The following is a 24882-nucleotide window of genomic DNA, read 5'->3' as shown; positions in this document are numbered from 1 at the left end:
TACAAGAACCAAGTGATGGCTTTACCCCTCATACAGGGAATGGGGAGGGAGCAAGGGGCAGGGAGGAAGGAAAATTCTCCTCTCCGGAAAGCCTGTACTATCTGGACTTATACCATGTCTGTGCATTACTTACCCAAAAACTGTAAATAAAAGTAAAATTTCCTAAATGCTTATTGAATATCTTTCTGTGTAAATCTCACTCTGAGCCCGGGGTGGAGAGTGAGAAACAGTACAGTTTTCATTCAGCTTTTTCACCGGGAAGGAAAGGCCGGCATAGCTGCCCATCATCCTGCCCATGAAGCTGGGCCTGACATCTTCACACCCACTAAACATCTCAGGCCTCTAGGGACACATTCTCCCTTCTTCTCAGTTGTAGGGGAATTTGTAAAGAAAATCCTCTTCTGCTTGGTAATATGACCGCATAGAATTGAAAGAGATAATGATAATGACAGTATGGTACCCAGACATTGTTATAAGCATTTCTGTATACCAGGATGCTAACCCTGTCTTGTAACTACCGTGCTGTGGGTCTCTAGATGCAATGCCATTTGCAGCGACTTAGAAAATGATATCAAGATAAAGGAAAATGGGGAAATTTTGCAAGTCTCTTTGATAATAGTTCAAGTAGCTCAGTTTATTTCCTTCTTTATGTGTGAGCTTGCTCCTCAGCTGACTGTCAGTACATCTGTAGCAGGAATGATAAGGAATTTTTGTGGATGGCCAGAGCCATCCATTGGTTTTCTTCTTCGCCTGTCTATTGAAAATGTCCCTCACTTCTGGAAGCTGTCTCCATAGGTTTCTTAGTTGAGCTCCATTGCCGTTAACCTCCATCCCTTCCACCCACCACTTCTGCAAGTGCTTCCTTGCTTCCTTGCCTTGAAATGAGAGTTCCAGGGCACTTCGGCAGCACACATGCTGAAACGACAGTTCCAGAAGCTTCCAAAAGGCTCCAGGGCTGCAGTGAATGTCCCTGGCTTATCCTTGCGAGTCAGTAAGAAATGGAACAGCTTGCTGTCACTCTCCCCAGGGGAAATGTCTCCCTCAAAGTAGGGAATGAACTCTTTCCTGGACGACCAGGGGGTATGGCTCTTCGCAGGTCTTGGGTTCTGATGAGTGTTTTCCTTCCCCTCCCACCTTTTTCCCAACACTGCCTATCACATGCCCCCTCAGTCTTTCTTACCTACTCCTTATTGATGAATCTAGAATCCCAAATTTGAATTGTGAACAATAAATTAAGGATTCAAATAAGGTCAAACAATGGGTGCCTAGTTTCTAAACCCAGCTTCTATAAAGTATGTCCCTAGCTGCCCTGTACTGATTGAGGGCCTTCCATATGTTTGTCACCTAATTAGGTATCTTACAAGCATTGTCTCATTAACTCCTCACCAACAGTCAGGGAGTTACCTGTTATTATTTCTTTTTTTAAAATTTTGTGAAATGTTTATTTTTGAGAGAAAGAGAAAGAGCATGAGTGGGGGAGGAGCAGAGAAAGAGGGAGAGAATCTGAAGCAGGCTTTGCACTGTCAGTGCTAAGCCCAGTGTGGGGCTTGAGCCCACAAACCACGAGATCACGACCCAAGCCAAAGTCAGTTGCTCAACCATCCGAGCCACCCAGATGCCCCCATGGTTATTTTTATTTTATAAATCAGAAATTCGAAGCCAAAAGAGTTAACAAATTCCCTACACATTTGCACAATAGGAAGAGGCAGCCAGATTTTGATTTTACATCTGACTCCTCAAACACGGCCAGCATGGTGCTTCTCCAGCTTCCTCTATTCACCTGGACTCTGACTTCCCATGACTCCTGGCACCAGTTTTACAGCAATGTTCCTGACTTATTTCAGGGCTCTGGGATGTTATCCATCTAGGTCCCAAAAACTCAGATGCATCTAGTGTGGCTGGGTGCTTTCCCACCACCTCTTCGGTCCCCTACAGGGGCATTTACTTTTCTTTTAGAAGACCCTTTGTCCAGCTAGACAGTCTCTGCCAAGTGGAGACTCTCATGCTGTCTTCTTCCCTCATCTAACATAATACCATATTCCCTCGACCAGCAGCCTTTGACTTATCCTTACATATACTCTCTTTTTAAAAAAATATTAAATATTTTAATATTTTTCAAAATATTTAGCTTATTTTTATCCTTAGCCATTCTTAGCGGACTGTTCCAATCATTTGCATTTGTCCTTGGTTTTGTAGCACAGCCATTTTTTTGGTGCACAGTTTTTTGTTTTAAAAAAGCTTATTTATATTTTGTGATGGTACCTTCATAATAATAATAAAAAATTAAGAAATGGGAAAAAACACAAAGACTAAGTCACCACAATATCACCAGCCAGGGATAACTACTGATATATATTCTAAATATAAAATATGTACATCCATAGCGAAAACTATAGTTCTCTAAAAATGGCATTATATTGTATATTCTGTTTTGGGTTTTGCTTGAGAATATAATTACTCAAGAATATATAATTTTGCTCAAGGATATGTTTCCATGCCAATAAATATACCCCCACGCCATTTTTACTGGTGTTTGTGTGGTACTAATTTATTAGTTTATGTCTTTTTTTTTTCTTTTGGCCATTATGTAAGGCATTCTCATAGCTAATTTTTTTTTATCTTTATTAATTTAGGATACATTTCATGAAGTGGAATTGGGTCAAAATTTATGCCTAAGGCTGTTGTACCTCTTGGCAGATTGTCAGACAGAAAAGACTGCTGTGAACTTGAATTTCTGAGCTCATCACTTTGCGGTTCCCTCTCTTTGTCTTGGCCTCATTTTTCTTCCCCTTGGGGATTGTTCCCAATACTTCGGCTTTCTCCTTCGAAGTGTGTTACTTTTTGGCTTCTCCATACCTCCTTTGGCTAGCTGCTTTGTAGAAGGCCTGCTGATGGGAATACTTTCAAAGCACATAAGAAAACAAAACTGTTGCCACCCAGAAAGGTTACCCCTTACCACCGTCTCTTTTGCGTGTCATACCATAATCGCTCATTTGTCTCACTTAGTGTGCTGACGCAGCTTACTTCCTCCTTTCCTGAGCTGTCAGCCTTCATATTCATGAAGTACCTGTTCTGTGCAGTGAGGTCTGTCACTCCCTCTTAACCTTGAGTAACGATTACCATGAATTTTTACCCAAAGCTCCAGAAAGTGTTTACTATATTCACTAAACATTTTTTGGTAATGAATGTTTAGAATTTTGTTTGAGAATAGAGGGGACGGGGGGGGGGGGTGGGGAGGAAGGCGGAAGACTCTTAGAGCTCCTAGTCTAATTGAAAGAAAATGCTTTGCAGAACTTATTGGATCACCTAAGAGACCACGTCATCTGGAATAACTACTCCCATGTGTTCTTCCCCAGGAGATGCTGTGAGGAAGGTCTTTTCATTCAGCATGTAAAATAGTAATGTGGCAACATACGTAAAACAATATTAGTATATTTTATTAATAATATATATATACACATAGGTTAAAAATATATATCTTAGACCTTACTGTGTGTCAGATACTATTAAATAATTAATCCTCACAATAACTCTACTTACACCTTTTTTACAAATGAAAAATCATATAGGCTTAAGTAACTTGCCCCAAGTCAGACAGGTAGTAAGTTATGGGGTTAGGACTAAAACCTCGCTTGTCCATGTATTCATTCAGTAATATTAATTGCACACTCACTGTGTGCTAGACCACGCTGTAGGAGGTGAGGTAAGAGCAGTGACCTTCCACCAGGAAAGGATTTAAGGGAATTCGGGGTCTCATCGAGGAAAAAGATATGACCACAAGGGGGCAGCAGCGCACACAAGCTTCATTTGGGTGATGCTTTGACAGGTTTGCTTGTAGGAGGGGGCAGTCCCTCACCACAAGCCACCATCCAGAGTTTTAGGCCCTGAGACTGCATCTAGAAGGGGGAGGGAGCAAAGGAACCCCCTGGGGGATCCTGGAGATTGCCTGTGTACCTTGGTGATCTCACTCAGCAGCAGCACGGGGAATCTCTACGTCAGAGATCTCTGAAGGGCAGCCGTGGTTTGGGCTCTTTCCAGCCCCAGGGTCTATCCAATCTGTGGTTAGCAAATGCAGTTTTATGGAGTATGCAACATAGACAAGCTGTAAGTGGCTAAAAATCTGTTTATTTGGGCCATGTTTAAAGAACGGGATGTGGGAGAATTTCAGTTTGGCACTGGCACACTCTCGAGCCAGTTGATCTCAGCCTGCTGTGAGGAAATGAACCTAAGAACCAACGTGCAGAAGCCGTGTTTGGCTCCTTTGTTTAATGCAGTGACCTTAGTCTTACCCAGCAACTATATAGTTTGATTCAAGCAACACTGAGATGGGATGTGGGTTGGTCCTCAAGAAGCAGAGCAGAGCTCAAGTGAAAGAGAACAGAAAAGGAACAAAGTCTGGAGAAAACTCTACCTCCCCAGCTGACTGTCCTCCCTGCAGACATGTTCCTCTTTCCAGAAATGGTTGCCATCCACTTGTCTCCCATTTCCTTCACTCGGTACCCAGGGGTTTTGCTTTGTTTGTCATTTTACTAACATGAGAATGAAAAGAAAATATTTGTCCCAGTTATAGTAACTTTTCCCCACAGGATCTTCAGGACATTACCCTCGATGGTAGACACCTCTGCGGAGCCCCGTTAGGTGGAAGCCCTGTTGTGGGGCTCCTGGGCTGAGGTGTGTGTGTGAGAGTTGGTCTGGGCTGCTGAGCCCTGAGATCATGAGTTCAGGTCAATGGAGGCAAGTCAGGAGGATATCACTTCCTACCGAGCTGGGTATGGCCCCCACTTGAGCTTTTGACCATAGGAGTTGGTAGTGGTGTTTTGCTGCCTGCCCGTTATTTCATGAAGGAGGTACCTTCTGGTACCTGGAGGGGGCAGCGATCCGCCCTTTGCTGCAGACACGGCCCTGGTGCTGTGGCTCTTCCACTTCCCTTCCCTGCCATTTGGAAGCGATTTGGGAATTACTCCACACAGTGACTTACAGCCGAACCTGTAAGGTAGAGAAATATGTGACTCTCACAGTACAAGAGTTCTCTGCTTTACAAAAGAGTCACTTTAATATTTTAACCCTACTCATTTGTCATTTAACACAGAGAACAAGGGACTGTCCAGGAGCCATTAGTCCAACCCTCATTTTACAGATATGGAAACAGGCCCATTGAAGGGAATTCCCAAGGTCACAGAGCTAGTTAGCGGCAGAGACCACATCAGGCATCAGTGTTCTGACTCCCTGTTGCTTTAAAGGGTGACTTAGCAATAGCTCTGTGTCATTGCCCTGAAATTTAGTCGTCGTCACTTAAGCACGCCACGGTAATGATCCATGCAGCAGCCTCGGGTATATGACGGCCTCATGAGAAGACTCATTGGAGATGGCTGGAGGGTGGCGGGAGTCCCCACCAGAAGCAAGTCAGGGCAGTGGAAAACTCCGGGGACCGAGTACTGTCTTAGAGACCTCGGACAGGTGATTTAATCTCTGCTTCCTCAGCAGTCACGTGAGGGTAATAGCACCTGCCCTGCCTCTGCCTCTTAGTGTAGTTATAAAATGCAAAAGGTGAGCTGTATATGACATGGTGCTTTTAAGTATACAGAATAATTACACAGAGGCCAACGTTGTCACGATTTGGCAGAATAAAAGGTGCTTGTAGCTGTTGGCTTCAGTGTGCTATTGTTTTGGAGTCGGTCCTTTTTTTAGAAGAATCCAATTTCCTGTCTTGGGTCATTGACTCTATCAGTGGTAACTAAGGAAGAGAGCAGTTAAGCTCAATTATATACTACTGCTGGAATAGCAGAGCTCTGTGAGAATTAAATCATAGGCAGTAACTGACGTCATGTGAGCTCATTATATTTTGCATCTCCCCATAAATCTGTTTTACATTATTTATAGCTTCCTACTCATGTAGACACCAGGAGCAAACTAGGGATTATTTCCAGCAGCAAGTTATAAGAAAACCATGCCATCATCATCCCAGACCCTATCCTATTCCTTTTTTTTTTTTTACAAAATTGTTAAGATTATGTAGTATGTCTTACAAAAGGATGTTTTTCTGTATGTTTGAAACTTCTCATAATAAAAAGTACGGTAGTAAAGTTACGAGAAATATCAAGGGAGGAGCAATTCTAAGTGGAATAAAAATGCCACTACCTGGAGCAACCTGATACTCTGTCCTAGTGATGTCCAGGTAGAGGTTAGTGGTAATGAATCTGGCAGTGGAGGAGAAAAGACCCAGGGACAAACAGCTGGAGTACCTTCCTTACGTAAGTATCCACCTGCCTGTGCTCAGAGCCCGGGGCGTATTTTATTAAGATATTATTCGGCTCCCAGGTTGGCAGTCAAGGAGGACATTCACATGGGGCAAAATGCTAAATCAGGTGGCGGTAAAGACCTACATTAATTGAGCACCTACTGCATACCATGTACTTTGTTTAGGAGGCACGTATACACATATATATAGTTTCAGAGTGTGTCCTATGCAAAACAGATCTATGTTTGCTTCCACATTTATACAAGTCAATGAAAATTAATAGAGCATTTTATTTTTTTATATACTTTTGAGGATAAACCTCAACACGTTTGTAAAGAAGATATGTATTGCTGAAGGATTTATATCCACTCCCCTGCTATTTTAGAGTCTAAGAATTGAAATCTCCTTGACCATTTAAGGAATTTGTTTCAAGGATTCTGGGTTAACACATATACCTGTGATTGTTGAACTAGTTTGTGGCTCTGGGTGGTGGAAAGGTCTGCATATGCAGTGACTGGAAAATTTTATTAAGGAATAGAACAGATCTGAATAGAGAGATAAACCTTGCTTCTCAAGGCAAGATGCAATATTATAAATATGTCAGTTCTTTCCAAAATAATCTATAAATTTGGTGTGATTCTAATCAAAACTCAAGGTAGGTCTTTACCCCCACCTGATTTAGCATTTTGCCCCATGTGAATGTCCTCCTTGACTGCCAACCTGGGAGCCGAATAATATCTTAATAATACCTCTTTTTATTACAAACTTGACAGGTTGTTACTAGAATTCGTTTGAAAGAGAAAACATATAAGAATAGCCAGGAAAGGGGTGCCTGTGTGGCTTATTCGGTTAAGCATCCAACCTCAGCTCGGGTCATGATCTCACAGCTCGTGAGTTTGAGCCCCGCATGATCTCATGGCTCGTGAATTCCTGGAGCCTCCTTCCAATTCTCTCTCTCTCTCTCTCCCTCTCTGCCCTTCTCCCATTTGCAGTCTCTCTCAAAAATAAATAAAACATTAAAAAAAAAAAAGAATAGCCAGGAAATTTGCAAAAGAATGGTGGAGACAGGATAGAGGTTCATAAAGCAAAAGGAATGGAAGAGGGTAAGACTGGTACATGGCGCACACGTGTGCCCTTCAGATGAGCGGAAATCTGGACTATTAAACTGATGATGTTGGGGTCTTAATTTTCCTTTCAGGAAAAAAAACTTCTGAATAGTTTAAAAGGCTAAATATAACCTATACAAGTAACATACAAGAACTATTTTTTTTTTTTTAACAATCCCTGGTTTAAGAAGTGAGGTATAGAACAATTGTTAAGTTTGACCACATAAAATATTAAAATGCCACAGGACAAAAAAACCCACCAAGTTAAAACAAAGTTGAGGAGCAGTATGTTCAGTGGAAATTTTTGCTACCTACATGAACGTCAAAGGAGCAGACCCCTTGAGGGCGTGCACCCTGAGCACCTACTGCTCTCCTGCAGAGGAAGGGTACACTCGCCGTGAAGGGGGAAGACTAGTCTCCCTCCCTGCTGGATGCAGCCAGTAGCCAGGTCAGGAGGAGAGCCTTCTCACACTCAGTGAGTCCTCTGTCTTGTCTGCCTCTTAGGATGTTTACAAGCCCCGTCGGAAATATAAACGCCAACAGGGAGCGGAAGAGCTGCTTGATGAAGAATCTCGAGTCCATGCTACGCTTTTGGAATACGGCAGGTAATAAAGGAGACCCAGTCTACAGTGGCTGTTTTATAAAACTGTTGAAAAGCAAAGCTAATTTGGATTGCTTCATTGAGATTAATTGGGTTGGCTTTGACCTGATTGAGTTTATCGGTTTGGGTCCAAGATTTCCATCACGGGGGACTTTTTTCTCTGGGACTGAATTACCCACACTTCTGTGGGTAGCTTCCTGATGACAGGGGAGGCCCTTTCTTTGCAGTCCCCCTCTGGAAATGTGCGTGCCCTGTGTGCCCTGGCTCTGCCCTCCTCAGAGTTGGGGATTGGGGGTATTTGCAGAGGCTGGGGGTGGTCTGCCCTTCCTAGCCCTGCTGTTTGTTAAAATCTTTAGGTAAACTAAAGAATCGAACACAGTTACAGTAGTTTTACTCTAAGGGTCACAATAATAGTTTTGGTTTCCTGTGAGGAATTGTCCTGAGCAGGAAGATGAAGGATTTAGAAGTATTTTGCCACCTCTTAATAATCTAATGTTTTAAAAAAAAAAAAAACAATTATCTTGTATCCTCATTTTTTTACTTAAAAATTCACAAGGAAGTGCTCTCCTCATTGAATTTCTTGGTTGACCTTGGGCATTAACATTGACCTTGGGTATTAACCTTCATTTATGTCCTGCGTTTTCTACTTAGGGTAACCGATTCCTTGATGTGAGTATGTCGCCTTGTGCTTCCTTTCTTTATCCTGAGAGTGGTTGCTGTGCGCTGCTCTGCCTCATAACCCAGCCTCTGCCTCGAGCACTTCCCTGAGTGAACATCTCTCTGATGGCAGCCCCCTCTGGGGGGGACGTACCCCAGTCCTGGTACTAGAGAGAAAGAGAAGGAAATGAGGCATCATTGGTTTAAATATTCCATCTTCCAAATGGAAAAATTTTTCAAAAAACGTTGCCACCCTTTTATCCCTTTTTATTTTTGAGGGAGTTGTATGGCATCAGGTTGTTCCTTCTAAGAATAGAAGCTAGTCCGTTCCATTCAAAGGAAGGTGTTAGTTCCGGCCCTAAGCCAGGTATGGTGGCCCTCCATAGCTCACCGGGTGCTGCTGTGAACTGAATCTCTCCTCCGAGTCAGGCACCACGAGACCACCTACAGAATTTGTCCATCCACATAATTTGTAGGGCCCACTGTAAGATGCAAGGCCCTTTGTTAATTAATCATTATTAATAAGGATTAATTATTAAGAATCTCAAGACAGCAGCAACAACCAGGTTTTGAGCCCTGAGCAACTTGACAGGTGGCATGCCCTGGGCACTGTGATGGGGGGAGGGGGGGGTTCCAGCCATGCCCCAGTGTGGGTGGCCCTGTAGTCTGGGGGACCCAGAGCTAGAAAGACAGCCTCCCCTGGGTGTCACGTGTTCCAGAGCCAAGGAGTACTCAGGAGAATGTCACGGTTTTCATGGTTTCCGTTGTTCGTGCCTCCATTTCTTCCATTGTCATGAATACTCAGACGTTCCTGGGGCTGAGAAGTAGCAGGGATTCAGTAACTGTCCACCTCCCCGAGACCAGACTGACAGTATTCCAGTCATTTTGTTTTGAAATCTCAGTGTTAAACTGGCTCTTCTGCATGTGTTATAGAGGGTAGTCATTCTTACCATACGATGGTTGGGTGACTTCAGGGCATCCCCGCCCAGAGTCTGGTGGTGCTTTCTCAGGGAAGAGAGCAACCCACAGGTTCCTTTGTGCCTCCTCTCAAACCTGGAGTGTAAGAAAGTACAGAGTGTGTCCCTATCAACCTCAGTTCCTGTCAGTGGGGTCAGGCTGACGTCTGCTGAATTTTAAGCTTAGGGTGGGTGTTTGATGAAGGATTTTTTTAGGAGAGGCATGATTTTGCTCGCTCTTTAGGTTTCCTGATGAGGAGAGGGTGAGTTTGTGAGAGGTTGGGAAGTGGGTACTTAGTATATTCTGATGGTTTATTTAGCTCAGTTTTCTTTTTTGAGAACGGTAAAGATAGCAGTTTAAACAATAACTTGACCAGAGTCAACTATTAACTACTATTAAGAACTAGTACAAGCCTCAAACTGGGACTTGAACTCAGGTTTGCTGGACTCCAAAAGTGTGCCATTATAATTATGTACAAATACCGTTTGAGCCTCCAGGGGAAGTTTGCCACCTGGTTTTAGAAAAACAGGCCCAGTCTGTTGTTTGGTCTGACATTGAACAAAGAGAGGGTGCTTATTAAAACTGACGGAGCAAATTGGATAAAACTTAGAGCCCCAGTAAGTGTGTGTTTCATACCCCCTCCGTGGGAAGGCCCTCCCCTCCTTTCTGGCTCTCAGACTTTTCCCTCAGGGCGTTCTGTCTACACTGTCCCCTGCATGGAGATCTGGCCCATTAAATGAGGATTACATAACAATATAAATGTGAAGAACTTTGAAGAGTTTGTCCTGTGTAGGAAACAGTAAATGTCATGGTCCTCATCACCATAATCATCATTAGCAGCAGCAGTTTTCAGTTCTCAAATGCCTTAAACATGACCTGTAGATGCAAATGTGCCTCCCGTTCAGTTCTCCTTGTCCCTGTGTACTCTGTACCCCCAGCATGAGCCCTCCCCTAAGCCCTCTGAGAAGCCTTGCACACTCTCCCTTCCCTTCCCCAGTGAAGCAAGGCTGGGCCTTCGCTGGCCCTGGGACTCACTTGCCTCTACCTATCTCTCCCGTCAGTATCAACATCGTGGCACCCCATAATTGCTCATCCCCACCTAAGAATCCAAACCCCCCATCTCTTGTCAGTGCCTCTAGTTTCCTCATTATCTCGCCTCTTGAAAAGAGGGAAAGTATTTTGACTCGTGGAGTAAGCTCTGAAACTCCTGGGCCCATAGTGACCTTGAGGTCAATGTTCCAGCGTCTTCCACCTTTTTTGACTCTCAGTTGCTGAAGTGGAATTGGACTTTGAGCCAGTCAGCCTTCAGCCCATGCTGAAGGCCTTAAAGACTGTGTGTGCCTGTTAAAAACACATTTGGATAGGTTTGTTTAAAATTATGGTTTTAGAAAAACAAGACTCATGGTTTTGATTTTACACTTAAACAAAATTGTAAGTCTATAATATTTCAGTTTTATTACGGATCCAATTAGCTTTTAGGAGTTAAAACACCTAACCATGCTTTAAAACTGCTGCCGTGGGGAAATGCATTTTATGGTTGGTACGTTTGAGTTTATTTAAAAGCAAAACAAAACAAAACAAAATTCAGCCAAGCACATTTGAAGATCTAATTGGCTTTATTAAGTGATTTATGAATCGGGCAGCCTCCCATCTAGCAAGCAGAGATGAGCTCCCAAGAGCTGTATAGAATGGAAGGTTTTTATAGGAAGGAAGGTGAGGCAAGAAGTTATCAGTGATCCTTAGAAAGAAAGGACTGTTTCAGGCAAGGTCACCTTCCTTTAGGGGGAAGGGAAGGAGTCTTATTAAGTGGATTACCTCATCTTCTTTTGGAGTTTGGAGAGAGTCCATAACACAGATTACCTCTTTGGTGCTGACCAGAAAATTCCAGACTGCTTGGGTTAAAATTCCACTCCTGGAGAGGCTGAAACTGCAGTTAGGTCTTAGTTTGGTCACAGGGGCAAGTAACTCCACCTTGGGCCTGTGGCTCTCTTTTTAACAACTTGCAGGTGGAATTTGGAAGCACAACCACTAGAATACTGGTGTTAGCTTACTCCACCCTATTTGAGGCCCAATTTTAGTTGCTTTGAAGTCATTCTATACTTTGTAAAGGAAATATGAGGTATCTCTCCCAATCTGTTAGGACCCTCTGTGCTGGTGAGGCCTATGACCGCTCATAGTTAAGCAAGTACCTGTGAAATGAACAAAGAACAGGATCCACAGCCCTTAATATTTTGAGCTTTTTGATGCACTTGTTTTGTTTAGGATTTCAGATGGTTGGGTACCTATCTTAATTTGTCCCGGCACAGTTGTTTTTGAAGGTTAGTTTGTTTTCTAGAACTGTGATGTCCAGTATGGTAGCTATTAGCCATATGTGGCTATTGAACACTTGAAATATGACTAGTGTGATTCAAGAACAGAATTTTAGGGGCGCCTGGGTGGCTCAGTCAGTTAACCATCTGACTTCGGCTCAGGTCATGATCTTGCGGTTTGTGGGTTCGAGCCCCACGTCGGGCTCTGTGCTGACAGCTAGCTCAGAGCCTGGAGCCTGCCTCGGATTCTGTGTCTCCCTCTCTCTCTGACCCTCCCCTGCTCACAGTGCCTCTCTCTCTCTCTCTCAGAAATAAATTTAAAAAAAAAAAAATTAAAAAATTTTTTAAAAAGAACAGAATTTTAATTAAGTAACATTTAAATTTAAAGACTCGTGCTTGATTTAGTCATTGAAAACAATTTCAGTTTGTTTGGAATAACCTGAATATGTGAACCTGCTAATTTAAAGTTCTATATGTAGCTCTCGTATTTTTTTCGGACTGTGCTGTTCTAGTAAATGTACATCCTTGATGTTAAAGATCAAGTGTAAGGTGCAGGGTGTGAGGAAGTAAAGTGGGTGAAAAGAGACCAGAGCTCTGCTGGTGCTCACTGTGTAGGACAACAGCAGGGCTGGCTGGTCAGAGCCAACAGAGGGAAGGGCAGAAACAGATGGAAGCTTCTGGCCGCACACATCAGGCTGACGCTTGTGAGGCACGGGCAGGGTAGGCAGGGTGAGAGGAGAGGGAGGCGGGAGGAGAGAGCAGCATACCTACAGAAGATAAAGGAGAAGTAAATGCTTTGTAGAAGTAAGTGGAAGCATCCCCTTGTTCTTTGTGAGGGATGATAGGCCATAAAGGGATACCGTGTTCCCTTGGTGAAGCTCAAGCAACATGGAAGCTTCTGGAGACGTCTCCACCAGTGAATGTAAATGAGGCAGGAGTCAATAGGCATCTGAGACAGCTCTTTGTCATGGAAGCATTGTCACCACGTCACATGGAGAAGGAGGGCTTTAGAAAAATCAGCCAGACTCTTCATTCAGCATACATTTCTTGAGCACCTATTGTGTGCCAGGAGCTGTCCTAGGTACTGAGGATAGAAAAGCTCACGGAGCTGTCTCAGTGTCCACAGCAGCACTGTTCACAGTCACTGTAAAGTGGAAACAACCCAATCGTCCATCAGCCGAGGAATAGATAAGCAAAGTGTGGTTTATCCATATAAAGGGGTATTCCCTAGTCATAAAAAGCAATGAAGAACTGATCCATAATACAGTATGGATGGACTTTGAACACGTACTAAGTGAAGAAGATAGTCACAAGAGGCCGCCTAAGATTCAGTTTATAGGGTATGTCCAGAATAGGCAAATCTATAGAGACGGAAAATTAGTAAGTGGTAGCCAGGGGCTGGAGCGGGGGGTGAGACTAACTGCTAGTAGATACAGAGTTTCTTTTTGGAGTGATCAGTCTGCTCTGGAATTAGATAGTGGTATGGTTGTACAAAGAGTGAATCTTCTAAAACTTACTGAAGTATATAGTATCAAATGGTAAATTTTGTGTTACATGAGTCATATCTCAATTTAAAAAATTATTTTTAAAAAAATGAGTGAAACACTCCCTCCAGGAGTTCAACAGACAGAATTATAGGACTAGCATAATTATCGTACACTGTGGAACGAGCACATTGATGCCATAAACCCAGAAGCGCATACCTGGGGGGCCTGCCCTAGGCCTTTGGGTGGTCAGAAAGGTCTTCCCACAGCCTCTCGCTTTATGAAGGAGTAGAGGGGCCCAGGTATCCAGTCTCTCACGTTTAGTTGTTTACTGCTTCATTTGGAACACCCATCAGGTTCAGGGGCCGTAGATGAGGGCTCTCTGCCTGAGAGCATGTCCTCCGCTCTAAGGGTCTGCACAAACTAAAGGCCTAGAAAATGAAGGAAGACCCATAGTGCAAGGTCACTCCTAGGAGTGGGAAACTTCGGTGAGACCCTCTGTGAGTCGGAGTTTGCTGGGTGAGAACACAAACCCTCCGGCTGGTGTCAGCAGAAGGGGTTGACTTCATGGATCCTTGGGAAGGTTTGAGAGGTGGGACCTAGGCCGAGCCGGGGTCACTTCCCAGGCAGCGCGTCAGAACTGGGCCTCCAGGGGTGCTGCTGCTTGCCTCCACCCAGGAAGCTGGCCAGTGGCCTGTGGGATTGGGAGGCCAATGCGACAGCTGCTGACAGAAACCATGCCACTTTGGCCAAAATCAGCAGATGCCATGGTGACAGCTGCTGGCCCCCATCCAGGTTACCTGCGTGACCCACAGCCGCACCAGACACCCTTCATGCTCTCCCTGTCTCCTCATGTAGCCGCTGCGCATTCAGATCTCCAGTAAGCACACCTGATTGGTGGAGGCTACCCAGCATTCCAGGCCCTAGATGCAGTGTAGAAAAAGGAGTCTTGTTTTCCAGCCTCTGCACTACAGGAAGATGCCGTAGGTATCATGAAGCCAATTCACAGGATTTGCCATGAGGCCCTGCAGACATTGCGTGTGGATACTCAGAAGTTAGCCTCGGTCTGCTGTACTTTGGGCCTGTAGAGTTATGCCTAACGAACGGGCACGTTGTGCCCAGCCTGGACCCTCTCTTTGGTCTCTCCAGTTACATGACAACCTACTGCAAGACCAGGTGATACTTTGGCTTCTTGATTTCTGCCTTTCTGTCCACTTAGCTTTACTGTATTTGTTCTACATTGGACATACAAGATGTCAAAGGGGCTCCCGTGGCCCCCTGGGGAACGACTGCACACATGCGTACAGACAGTTGCACATGGTTGCCTCTGGGAGGTGGGAGAACATGTCCGGATGTGGGATGGGTCATGTCTGGGGATGCTCTGGGGAGGGGGTGGCCTGAGAGCTGAGGTGCGGGGCATGAGTAGGAAGGTAGGAGACAGGGCAGGGTGTGCGGAGCTCTCTGCCAGGCAGTGGATGCGCGGGAGCACGGCGGGTGCGACGGGGCTAGCCCGTCGTTAGGCAGAGCTGTAGCAGGGAAGCCCGAACGAAGGTGCCCACAGGGGAAGAGGCCTGCTGTTGACTCCTGCAGATGAGGCCACTGGGAAGCAGGATAGGAGGTGGGAGGAAGAGCGGGAACGCAGGGAGGCTGGAGGCCAGTGGGCCGACCCGGTGAGCGTGGTGTGGCATCAGCGTGGTGTCACTGAAGGTAGAGCAGGAAGCTTTCATCTGTTTCTCCTAAATGGCTGCACATAACTTTATTTCCCTTTAAACTATTTTGAAGGTAAATGAGGTTGGGTGTTTTGCATAATGCTTTTGGTTGTAGGTCGAGTGGTTTTTGCATTGTCACTTAAAAAAAAAAAGCCTAAAAATAAACTAATTTAAGCTAAATTGCATTTGTGAGCTTGTTTGAATGTAAGGTTGCCTGAAGTGAACACGTAATGTTGCTGACATCCTGCTTGGACTATGTTTGAGGATGAAAAATGGACTGGACTCCAGCTTCTGAACGTAGCCATTGGAGAGCATGCTTGGCCCAAGCGACCACACTCACATTTGCTCCTGCAGAAAGTTTTAAGGCTTGTAGTTTAAACCGTGGATCTGAAATGCAGCTTCTGGTTCAAAGAGTAATAATCACTGCACTTAAAGAGAATATTGCCCTCTGCACCCTCTGAGGGTTCCCACGGACAGTATCCATATGGCAGTGGAAAGACTGGCCCTTGATTCAGGAACAATGGAATATGTTTCTGGTTCAGGCACTTCAAACATTTTCTTCAGTTATTACATGGCCTAAATTTTCTTTGGTGCTTTATGTATAAAAATCCAACCAAAATGCATTTGACCAAATTTGTGTGACTTTTGAACAGTAATTGAACTCTGCTTTTTTGTGGCCTGCAGGAGATACGGATTTAGCCGCCAGAGCAAAACACAGAAGGTAAGACAAGCACAGATAATGCGAGAGAACACTGCAGAGATGGAAGTGCCCCCCTCCCCAACCCCCAGCTCTTTCTGTCTGACACCGACAGACGGCCCACCTAGCAGGAGTGGGATGTCTGCCCCGCTGCGCCCAAGGCTCTGGTCCCTGGGCAGCCTGGGGCAGGAAGGATGTCAGAGCCACCTCTGGCTCCTACACCTCCCTTGTATCTGCAGCCAGCCTTGGCAAGCCAGGGAGCTGAGGCAGCAGCCTCAGCACAGGGCTAGAAGTGTACAGTCATTGAAAGTCATGGCCCCAGGGGCAATCCCATGGACTCTAATAACTCCAGAAAAGTGAAGGTGACATCCATTTCCAGGGCCCTGAGCACTCCCCATCTGATGAGAGAGACCCTAGACAGGTGTGAACAGGATGCTGGCAGTGAGCTAGAACACAGCGCCTGTTACAGGCCTGCCCTAACACAACCTAGTGCCTAGCGTGGAGAAATCAGGTAAGTCAGGAGGGCGTTTCCAACTTCACGAAGCAGTCTCAAAAACTTCTCTTAGTTTCTCTGTTTACTGATGATCTCTAATTGTCGGCTGAAGGGCAGACGTGTCAGTCTTAGAGTGCCAGACATTTACTGTGTTTCAGGCCCTTTGTTCAGGGCTCCGCATGTGTTTTTTTCACTTTCTTCCCTAAACAACTCTACGAGGAAGATGCTTACTACCTTTTTTCAGAAAAGCTGAGGTCAGAGAGCTGAGGCCCAGACAGGCCCCATGATTTGTCCAAGATCACGCAAGCTCCTAATGTGCTATGGTAAGAATCTGAACCCAGGTCTGTGTGACATCAAAGTCTCTGCTCGTAACCACTGTCTTTTAAACAAAGCACTAGCTGAAGTTGTCAGTGGCCTCTTAGAAAGTAGAGTGCTGGAGTTCAAGATCTACTAATGCCCTTTTTTTCCTCATTCCCCATCAGACACCCAGATATTCTTGCATGGGACACTTGCTCCCTCTGCTCTGTTCTCCTGACACCCCTGCCTCTGTCCAGAACCCCATGCCTCAGTCCTGCCAGGAAGCTCCCTGGCTCCCAGTCTCCCTCTGCTTTATGTAGGAATTCTCGTCTCAGTCAGCAGGTGGCCTGGATAGTGACCGGGAGCCTGTGTTCTGAAGCTGGACTGGCTGGTTTCAAATCCCTTCCCTGTGCGACTTTGGACAATGTACTTAATTGTTGTGCCGGTTCACAGTATCCACAAAATAAGGGCAGTAATCGTATTGCCTTACACTGTTGTTGTGAAGACTGAAGCATAAAGGATACAGAATCACCTATCACATAGATATCCAATAAACAATAGCTATTTTGTCTGTAGTAATGTAGCAGTTCATTAGCAATCAGTCATGCACTGATTATGATAGTTTTTTGTTTTCTCATTATTTTTTTCCACGTTTGTGTTTTTATTCAACTAAACAGTCATTTCCGTCGAAACTAGGTGTTTTCTGGATTTGAATAATGTCAGATGGCATCTACATAGTAAAAATTTGATGTGTAATTTAGTCTGAAAAGAATCTCTATGCATATGGGTATTGGACGTATTCATTATGATTAGAAAAAACATACAATGCACATTAAATAGTATTCACTTTGAGCTTGTCTTGTCCCCTATAAATACAGGTTTCTTCCACTATTGTAAAGCAGATCATACATATGAAGCCTTTTATAAGCTAAAATGGCCTAAAGCAAAGAAGCAATTGCCATTAATTTCTATGAAAAATTTTTGAGAGTTTCCTACACCTAAAAAAGTCACCTCTCATAAGTTTTTCTGATACTGTGGGACACGCCATGCTCACGGACACACAAAGTAAATTGAGATGAAGCACAGGTGCTCAGATACAGCTCTAAGCTCTGGCAGCTTGATGCTGAGATGCCGACAGTCATTCCCAGGGAAGGAGTCTGCAGGGCCGCTTGCTGCCCAGGGCCGGGCACCGCCTCTGTAATGAACGGCTCCATGCTAAACAAACCCTGAAAACTGGTTTCGCTTTCACCATTTTCTATAAAAGTGAAAATCCTTTTCAGATTTCTTTTGGTTAGCAACAACAGGTTCTAACGTAGGTCTTCTGGGAAAGCAAAGTGGCCTAATGTGAACTTCCAAAAGCAGGGGATACCTGTATAGCCAGCAGTTAGGAGCGCATGGTGCTCCCTGTGGTCAGTTATGGGCCTGTCATAGGAAAGCATCCTAGCACCTAGGATGGTCTGAGAAGGCTGTCTGAGACCGGTTCTCTTTCTCTACCCTAGAAGAGCCTGATATCCAGAGAAGGTAAGCCTGAGGTCTCCCAGCTGGTGGGTGGAGAGGAAACTAAAACCGAGTGCTGTAGACTTCCAGCCCATGTTGGGGGCACGGCATTTAATCCAGCGGTCTTGAGTGTGGAGAGCTACATCTGGAGCCTGAGGCTGGGTCCAGAGCTTGAAGCGTGATCACCACGTGAAACACTTTAGATTTTTATCCTTCACGCAAGAGGTTTTTAAACTTTGTTGCCCAGTCCTTGGCAGTAAGAATCCTATTTTTCATCACGATTCAGTACACCCACAGACACCTCAAAAACAAAAGTTTCCCTTTTGTTAACAAAAGTTAACCCTTTACTACATGTAAAACACTCTGATATGGCCTGTTCTATTATTTTTGTTCAGTTTATATGGATGCTGGTCATACCTATTAAATTACTTTCATCTCCCACCGATAGGTCTCAACTGGCAGTTTGTAAAAACCAGTCTTTGAGGCAGTGTTTTACTCTTGAAGCCATTAAAGTAGGGGAGAGACCCAAAGTATAAGGCTGTCAAATGTATATGACTAGATAGGAGTTTCGTCGGCAAGCAGTTCAGAGATGAGATAGGCATTGGTCAAGGCCTGGAGCTCAGCCTGCTCAGTCTGTAGTTGAACGGAAGCTCAGGTCTCTGGATTTCCCACTCTTTGTCAGGGACTCCTGCACCTTCCCGGATGCGTGTGCTTTCTTTCAGACTTGTTGCCCTTTTTCTCTGAGTCTTCGTCTCGAGTGCTTATTTTTGCATCTTCCCTTCCAGGCCGAGGACAAGAAAACCACACTCCCTGCAGGGCTCTCGGCTGCAGAAAGAGCTGATGCTCTCGAAGAAGATGAGCTCCAAGCTGCCGAAGAGGTGTGTGGCCCACGAGTCCCCTAAGGCTTCTGTTTAAATCTCCTGGGGAGGAACTTCCCTTTCATCCCCAGCTTTGCAAAATGGCCAGCTGCCTCCCTCAGTCACCTGCTATTAGCTGGCCTGTCACACTCTTTCCAGTTTCTCTACCTCCCCTCCCCCCCATGACCATGAGGCTCACTATAACAGATCAGTTAAAACAAGCCTTGGATTATAGCGCAGAGATCTGTTTAGACATGTTGTGGAAATCTTACGCAGTCAGGTCCACTCACTGCTGCTTCCCCTACTCTTCTTTCAGCAGCGTATTCAGTCACTGATGACCAAGATGACCGCCATGGCGAATGAGGAGGTGAGGGGGGGCTGTGGGGGGAGGGCACGCTCTGGAGGTGGGGACTTGGAACCGCCCTGCGCTGCTTCTTCCAGAGGGACCATGTTTAAGAGAACCCTGTCTTTTCAGCACTCAGTATTTCCTGTTTTCTCGAGATATATCTTTCTTTAGGAAGCTTGTTACCAATGCAGAGTGTTGCTGTCCGTGGGAACCTCTGTGGAGCTTGAAGGGCCCTCGTGAGAGCGTGGTGTCCCTGTTGAGACAGCATCACAAGGCCTCTGCCTCTCCATAACCAGCCATGCCGGAAGAGCCCTTGTCTTCCGTTTCCTTCCCATACTATCTAGGCAGAAAACAGAACAGTACGTGCTTAGTTGGTCTGCCCAGAGCTCAAGGCCTGGCCAGAAGGTGTAACCAAGGACTTTGAAAAGATCCTTCCTTTTTAGTGCAGGGAAGGCCTGTGTCAGTAAAGAGATACTTGGGGAGTTCTGAGATTCCTCTTCCTCTCCCATTTGTGCATCTTTTTTCCCTGAGTCCTAAGCCCTCCAAGTTCCCTGTAGGCTCTGTCAGTGACCCACAAAAAAAGACCTGGAGATGGGGTGTGTGGGGTAAGGAATGATTTTCCAGAGGTACCCAGGGAGAATCTAGCACAGTCAAATGATTCACGAGGTAGAGAGACGGCTTAACATTTTGTACCGAGGACTGTTCTCTCCCTTCCTTATTCCTCTCCCCTACCTAAACGAAAGCCAGAGTACTTTTCCCCCAGGGAATATTGTCTCATCTGCTATACTACTCAGAGCGTTTTCCAGTTCTGTAAAAGACAAGGCATGGCCTCACGGGTCCCGCATCCCTGTGATTGCAGAGCCGACTCACTGCGAGCTCCGTGGGCCAGATCGTGGGACTCTGCTCCGCAGAGATCAAGCAGATCGTGTCTGAGTACGCAGAGAAGGTACGTGGGCACCGGGCTGGCGTCTTGCCTCAGGTGATGCCTCAAGGATTTGTTCTCGGCCCCTATACCCCTTCGCAGCATTGATGGAGTCAAGCTGTAATGCATCAGCCACATTCGTCAGAAACATGCATGCCACACAAAGCTGACAGCATCTGCCTGTCGGCTCAGTAAATTTTCTTCTGCGGTACCAATTTTTCTATACATATAAAGAGAAAACCCGTCTCTCAGAGTGATTATCGCATCTGATAAATCAATGCCTGAGGTCTAGCACAGGCATTTTTCCTGCTTGCCCAGGCTTCTTATAACTTGGGCTCACTTTGGTGATTGGGTCGAGGAATAAGCTTTGCCACTTAGGAGACAAACCCCATAACTCAGCCAAGCCCAAGGGAGAATTTTTTGTTCCACTTTATTAAAAGTGTATAGAATGAACTAAAGCCCGAAAGTCATATTTCAGTGTTAGATATTTTTCCCCCTCTCCTAAGAATGGGCAGGAGGACCTTGACTGTTTCAGGGAGACAGTGATTAATCATTTTGCACATAACTGATTCTGGTCTGTCGGAGATGTAGTATCGGTAAAATCAGATTTACGGGGCATTGTTTCACATGCTTCCTTCCCCAGCCACACTCCGTCTAGCCCCCTAACCCGTGGACGTCTGTTGAAGCATCCAGCTTTGCTTTCCTGTCTCAAGAGCCTTGACGACAAATTAGTTCTGCTCTGGCCCACTGTGCAATATCCTTCCCAAGTGATTGTGCACAGATGATATAGTCAGGGAGGGGTTGTCGCCCGAAACTGGGAGTTATGACCTACTGTAAACACAGCAGGTGGTCACCTCCCGCCAAGTGAGGGGTCTTCTGAGCGTGACAGCGAGTGAAATGGCTTAGAACGTCTGGGGGTGGGATTCTCTGTGTTATTACCCCCACCCTGCCCCCAAGTCAGTGCTCCTTTGCATGGGTTTTCTAATGCAACTTTCATGGAAAGACTTTGTCATAGTTGTTGTTCGCTCTATTTTCTCGTTTTGTCAGTGTCCTCCCACCAGAGGCCACCAGGAACACAGCTGTTACTGAACAGTTAGGTTTATTGCTGGTGGTAGTGGGGGGACTGCACAGCAGTGGGGAACCATACGGTGTTTCTGTAAGGGGCTTGAGGAAAGACTTACTATGGGATTGGGGCTTGTTTTAGCTGATTCGAGGGAAGGACCAAGAAAGTAGGGCTTTGTTCTCTGTTCGATGTTTTAAGGAAGGGCAGTTCTATAAATGAGTGCTTAAATAAATTTTATCTATAAGGTGGAAGGGATGAAAAAATTCTAGAAAGGTGGGAATGAGTGAAGGTTAAAGCTGTGCGCTCCTGTTAGCCAGTATACGGGGATGTTTGGTCACATTTCGTGGTTTGAACGGACAGTGACCAGGTTTTGTCCACCTTCAGACCTGATTATAGAATGGCCGTGTTTTTACCTGCATCTGCAAGACCTTGTGTCATGTTGACATTCTTTGGGATGGTTTATGTTTAACACAAAGACCTAGTATGCTCAGTCTGGCTCCTGGACACATCCGGGCCTTGCTGAGAGTGCCAGCTTGGCTCTCAGATGCCAGAGGATGCTTCTCTCCTTCTCTGTGTGTGTATTTAGTTACCTGTCGCTGCAGAGCAGTATTCTACCAAGGTCGTAGCTTAAAACAACATATATTTATTATCTCACAGCCACTGTGGGCCAGCAGTTGGGCACAGCTTATCAGGGTTCTTTGTTTCAGACTCTCACAGGATTGTAGTGAAGGTGCTGCCCGGGGCTGCTGTTTCATCCGAGGCTCAACTGGGGCAGGATCCACTTCTTAGCTCATTGCCCCTTGTTTCAGCAAAGCCAGTGAGGGGCAGCAGCTCCTCACGGCATAGGCAGTACAGTTTTATGTAGCCCAACTGTCTACATGCACTCACATACATCCCATCGCCTCCACTGTGTCCTCTTGGTTAGAACCAAGTCACAGGTCCCACACGCACTCAAGAGAGGAGATGAAACCAAGGCCTGAATTCCAGGGGGCAGAGACCGGAAGGCTGCTGTCGGTCGTCCACCGTGGTGTGTTTGGTCTTCACTGTAATCTTACTGCCATTGGGCCGACACCAGACACTGGCAATTTATCTAAAACCCATACCCTTCCCTCCCCTTCAGGGTTTCAGCAATGAACCCCTTCGAAGTTGAGATGGGATTGAGGGATGCCCAAAAGGGAAGGCATCAGGGTTACTTGAAAGAAACCCAGATTAGGCTGTGAACAGGATGGAGTTTTGGTTAGTGAAGAAAAGGGACAGGACCATTTTGGGAGGATGGAAGAGTGAGAATGATTTTGTGACCAGGGGATGAATCAAACAGTCTGCCTGGGACAAGTTGGAAAGCTGAAGGGCACTGGGACATAAAAATGTGATAAAACACATGTGCAGGCATCTCTTCGTGAAGTTCACAAGTTCTTTTAGCAGTGGAACGTGATAAATAGCCCATGGATTTAAGCAAGTGCCTGAGATAGGTAACTCGATTTAACACGGCCCCTGTAAAGCAGCGGGGGAGAGGAGTGTGAAGAAGCTCCCAGATGTGTAAGTCATGAGTTCACATAGGTTCTCGGCCAAGGAGCTCCGTCTCCCTCTTTATCCAAAGGGCAACACTCTTCTCAGAAGGTACTAGACGAGACACCACTGTGCTTTTCGGTGTGGATGTCTAATGTGCTCACTGCCTTTTAGCATTCACTTTTATAAGGAAGGAGAGTCTATGACTATGATTTGCAGACAACTGAAAAGCCTGACTGTGCAAAACCACCCCCACTCCACTACCCGCCACTAACTTGATCCAGAAGAAAGGGAAGGAAACTGGGCCAGGCAAGGCTGGGCCAGGAGAGGTGCCTGCTCCCTAGAAGGGTAGGAAGGGACTCTCCCTAATGCCACATACCTACCAACCATACACTGTATCAACCACTTTAATACTTGACAGCCAGCTAAATCATTCCTTGGTCAGCATCTGCCTGAGCCAGAAGCTTAGGACATTTTGTAAATCTAAACTCACAGCTCTGTCTTGGGGAATCAGAAGAATCTTTCCTGAGTGCCTTCTCTGTGCCAGGTACCCTGCATACCATTATCTCATTTCATTCTCAGAGCAATATGCAGCCTCCTTGTCTGTGATCCTCTGCCTGCCTTCATCATCACACTAACTCACAGGCAGTTGAAACTGTTCAAAGGTATGCGGACCACATTTCATTCCTCTCTGTAACTTTGGGGCCTTGCCAAGGGCCTAGCAGTGTTGGTGCTCAATACATAAGCATGTGATACTAGATCTACTTTGCAAATGAAGATACTGATGATCAGAGATCTTTTAAGGTTTTTTTAATGTTTATTTATTTTTGAGAGAGAGAGAGACAGAGTGGGAGTGGGACCAAGAGAGAGAGGGAAACACAGAATCCAAAGCAGGCTCCAGGCTCTGAGCTGTCAGCACAGAGCCCAATGCGAGGCTTGAACTCACAGACCATGAGATTGTGACCTGAGCTGAAGTCAGTCACTTAACCAACCAAGTGTCCCAGGAGCCCCTAACGATCAGAGATCTTAAGCAACTTGTCCACTGTCTTGCAGCTGCTAAGTTCCCGGTTTGCACACAAGACTGTCCGGCTTTGAAACCTATCACTCTGGCAAGGTGACGTGTCCTTAGGGGAAAGCAAGGAAGGCCTCCTGTGCCACCATCCTTAGCGACTGCCTTCCAGGCTTTGCAGTGATAGAGCCTCTTTAGAGTCTCTCACTGTCCAACTGCCGACCTTGAGCTAAGTAGAGAGAAGAGGTGTACCCTAAGATAGACTCTTCTGTGATGTCATGTGGATCAGCTCCTTGTAGTTTCCTTCCCAGCGCTGCCAACACTGCCCTGTGTCGTTTCTCTCTACCTGCCTCCTCGTACTAGTCTGTTGTAAGTGATGGCTGGGCTCATTGAATATCCCCGGTGCCTAACATAATAGGGTTTTCGTGAACCTTTGTGGAAGGAAGATAGGAAGGGAGGGAGAAGGAACAAGAAGAGCTTTCAAAACTCTTCTTCTGTGGCACAATGTAGGCTTGGGGAGTATGTGGAGGATAACACCTTTATTTGTAGGTAAGGCTTTCCCTGACTGGACTGTGAAGGTCCAAGGGTAAGGTCTGTGTCTTTGTCCATGACCCCAGTGCCTCCCACTGTGCCTCATACACAACAGGGTGTCAGTAAAGGTTCCTTGAACAAAGCAAAGGAAGGTGAGATAGAGACATTCAGAACTATAATCAGAATTTAGAGATTAAGGAATCCTGTGATTCTGGAAAGAATAAATTTAAATATGTGAGATTTCTAAAATATTCCACAATTTTCTAAAATCTGAATGACTAAAGCAATACCCAGTAACAGCAAAAAAAAGAAAAAAATGCTATCAGCTAATGAATTGTCGACCTGGTAGGATTGGCTCAAGCAGCACAGTACAGCCTGGACTCTCAGGACCTGTGTCAGTTTGCATAAAGGCATAGAATTTGTTTTGTCAGATTTGAACATCATTTAAAGCTAGAAAAGAAGAGGTGGCTAGCACACTGGAGAATAGAATCAACATTGAGAAATACCTGAGATTGATTATGAGCCCAAACAAATTGATTTTTCAAAGAAGGTAAATGTGAACTTTCATTGAATTTCAGCAAAATCAATCATACCGATTCAGGA

The 24882-nt window shown here is 45.5% G+C and overlaps 1 protein-coding gene across 3 annotated transcripts in view; it reads left to right on the top strand.

Moving 5' to 3' along the window:
* The window catches only part of CCDC93 (coiled-coil domain containing 93), a 90858-nt gene that overhangs the window by 22081 nt on the left and 43895 nt on the right, over positions 1–24882 (top strand). For 2 of the 3 annotated variants that reach the window (XM_039253407.1, XM_039253406.1), the window contains exons 7-11: positions 7849–7949; positions 15746–15782; positions 18831–18923; positions 19219–19269; positions 20108–20194. In XM_039253407.1, coding sequence (XP_039109338.1) covers positions 7849–7949; positions 15746–15782; positions 18831–18923; positions 19219–19269; positions 20108–20194 — 369 coding nt within the window. The remainder of the gene's footprint in view (positions 1–7848; positions 7950–15745; positions 15783–18830; positions 18924–19218; positions 19270–20107; positions 20195–24882) is intronic. The other variant, XM_039253408.1, reaches the window with a different exon arrangement.

This window comes from Hyaena hyaena, unplaced genomic scaffold, assembly GCF_003009895.1.
Source record: "Hyaena hyaena isolate Hyena2069 unplaced genomic scaffold, ASM300989v1 scaffold_448, whole genome shotgun sequence".
NCBI classification, from domain to species: Eukaryota; Metazoa; Chordata; class Mammalia; order Carnivora; family Hyaenidae; genus Hyaena; species Hyaena hyaena.
This window is presented reverse-complemented; position numbering and strand designations above follow the sequence as displayed.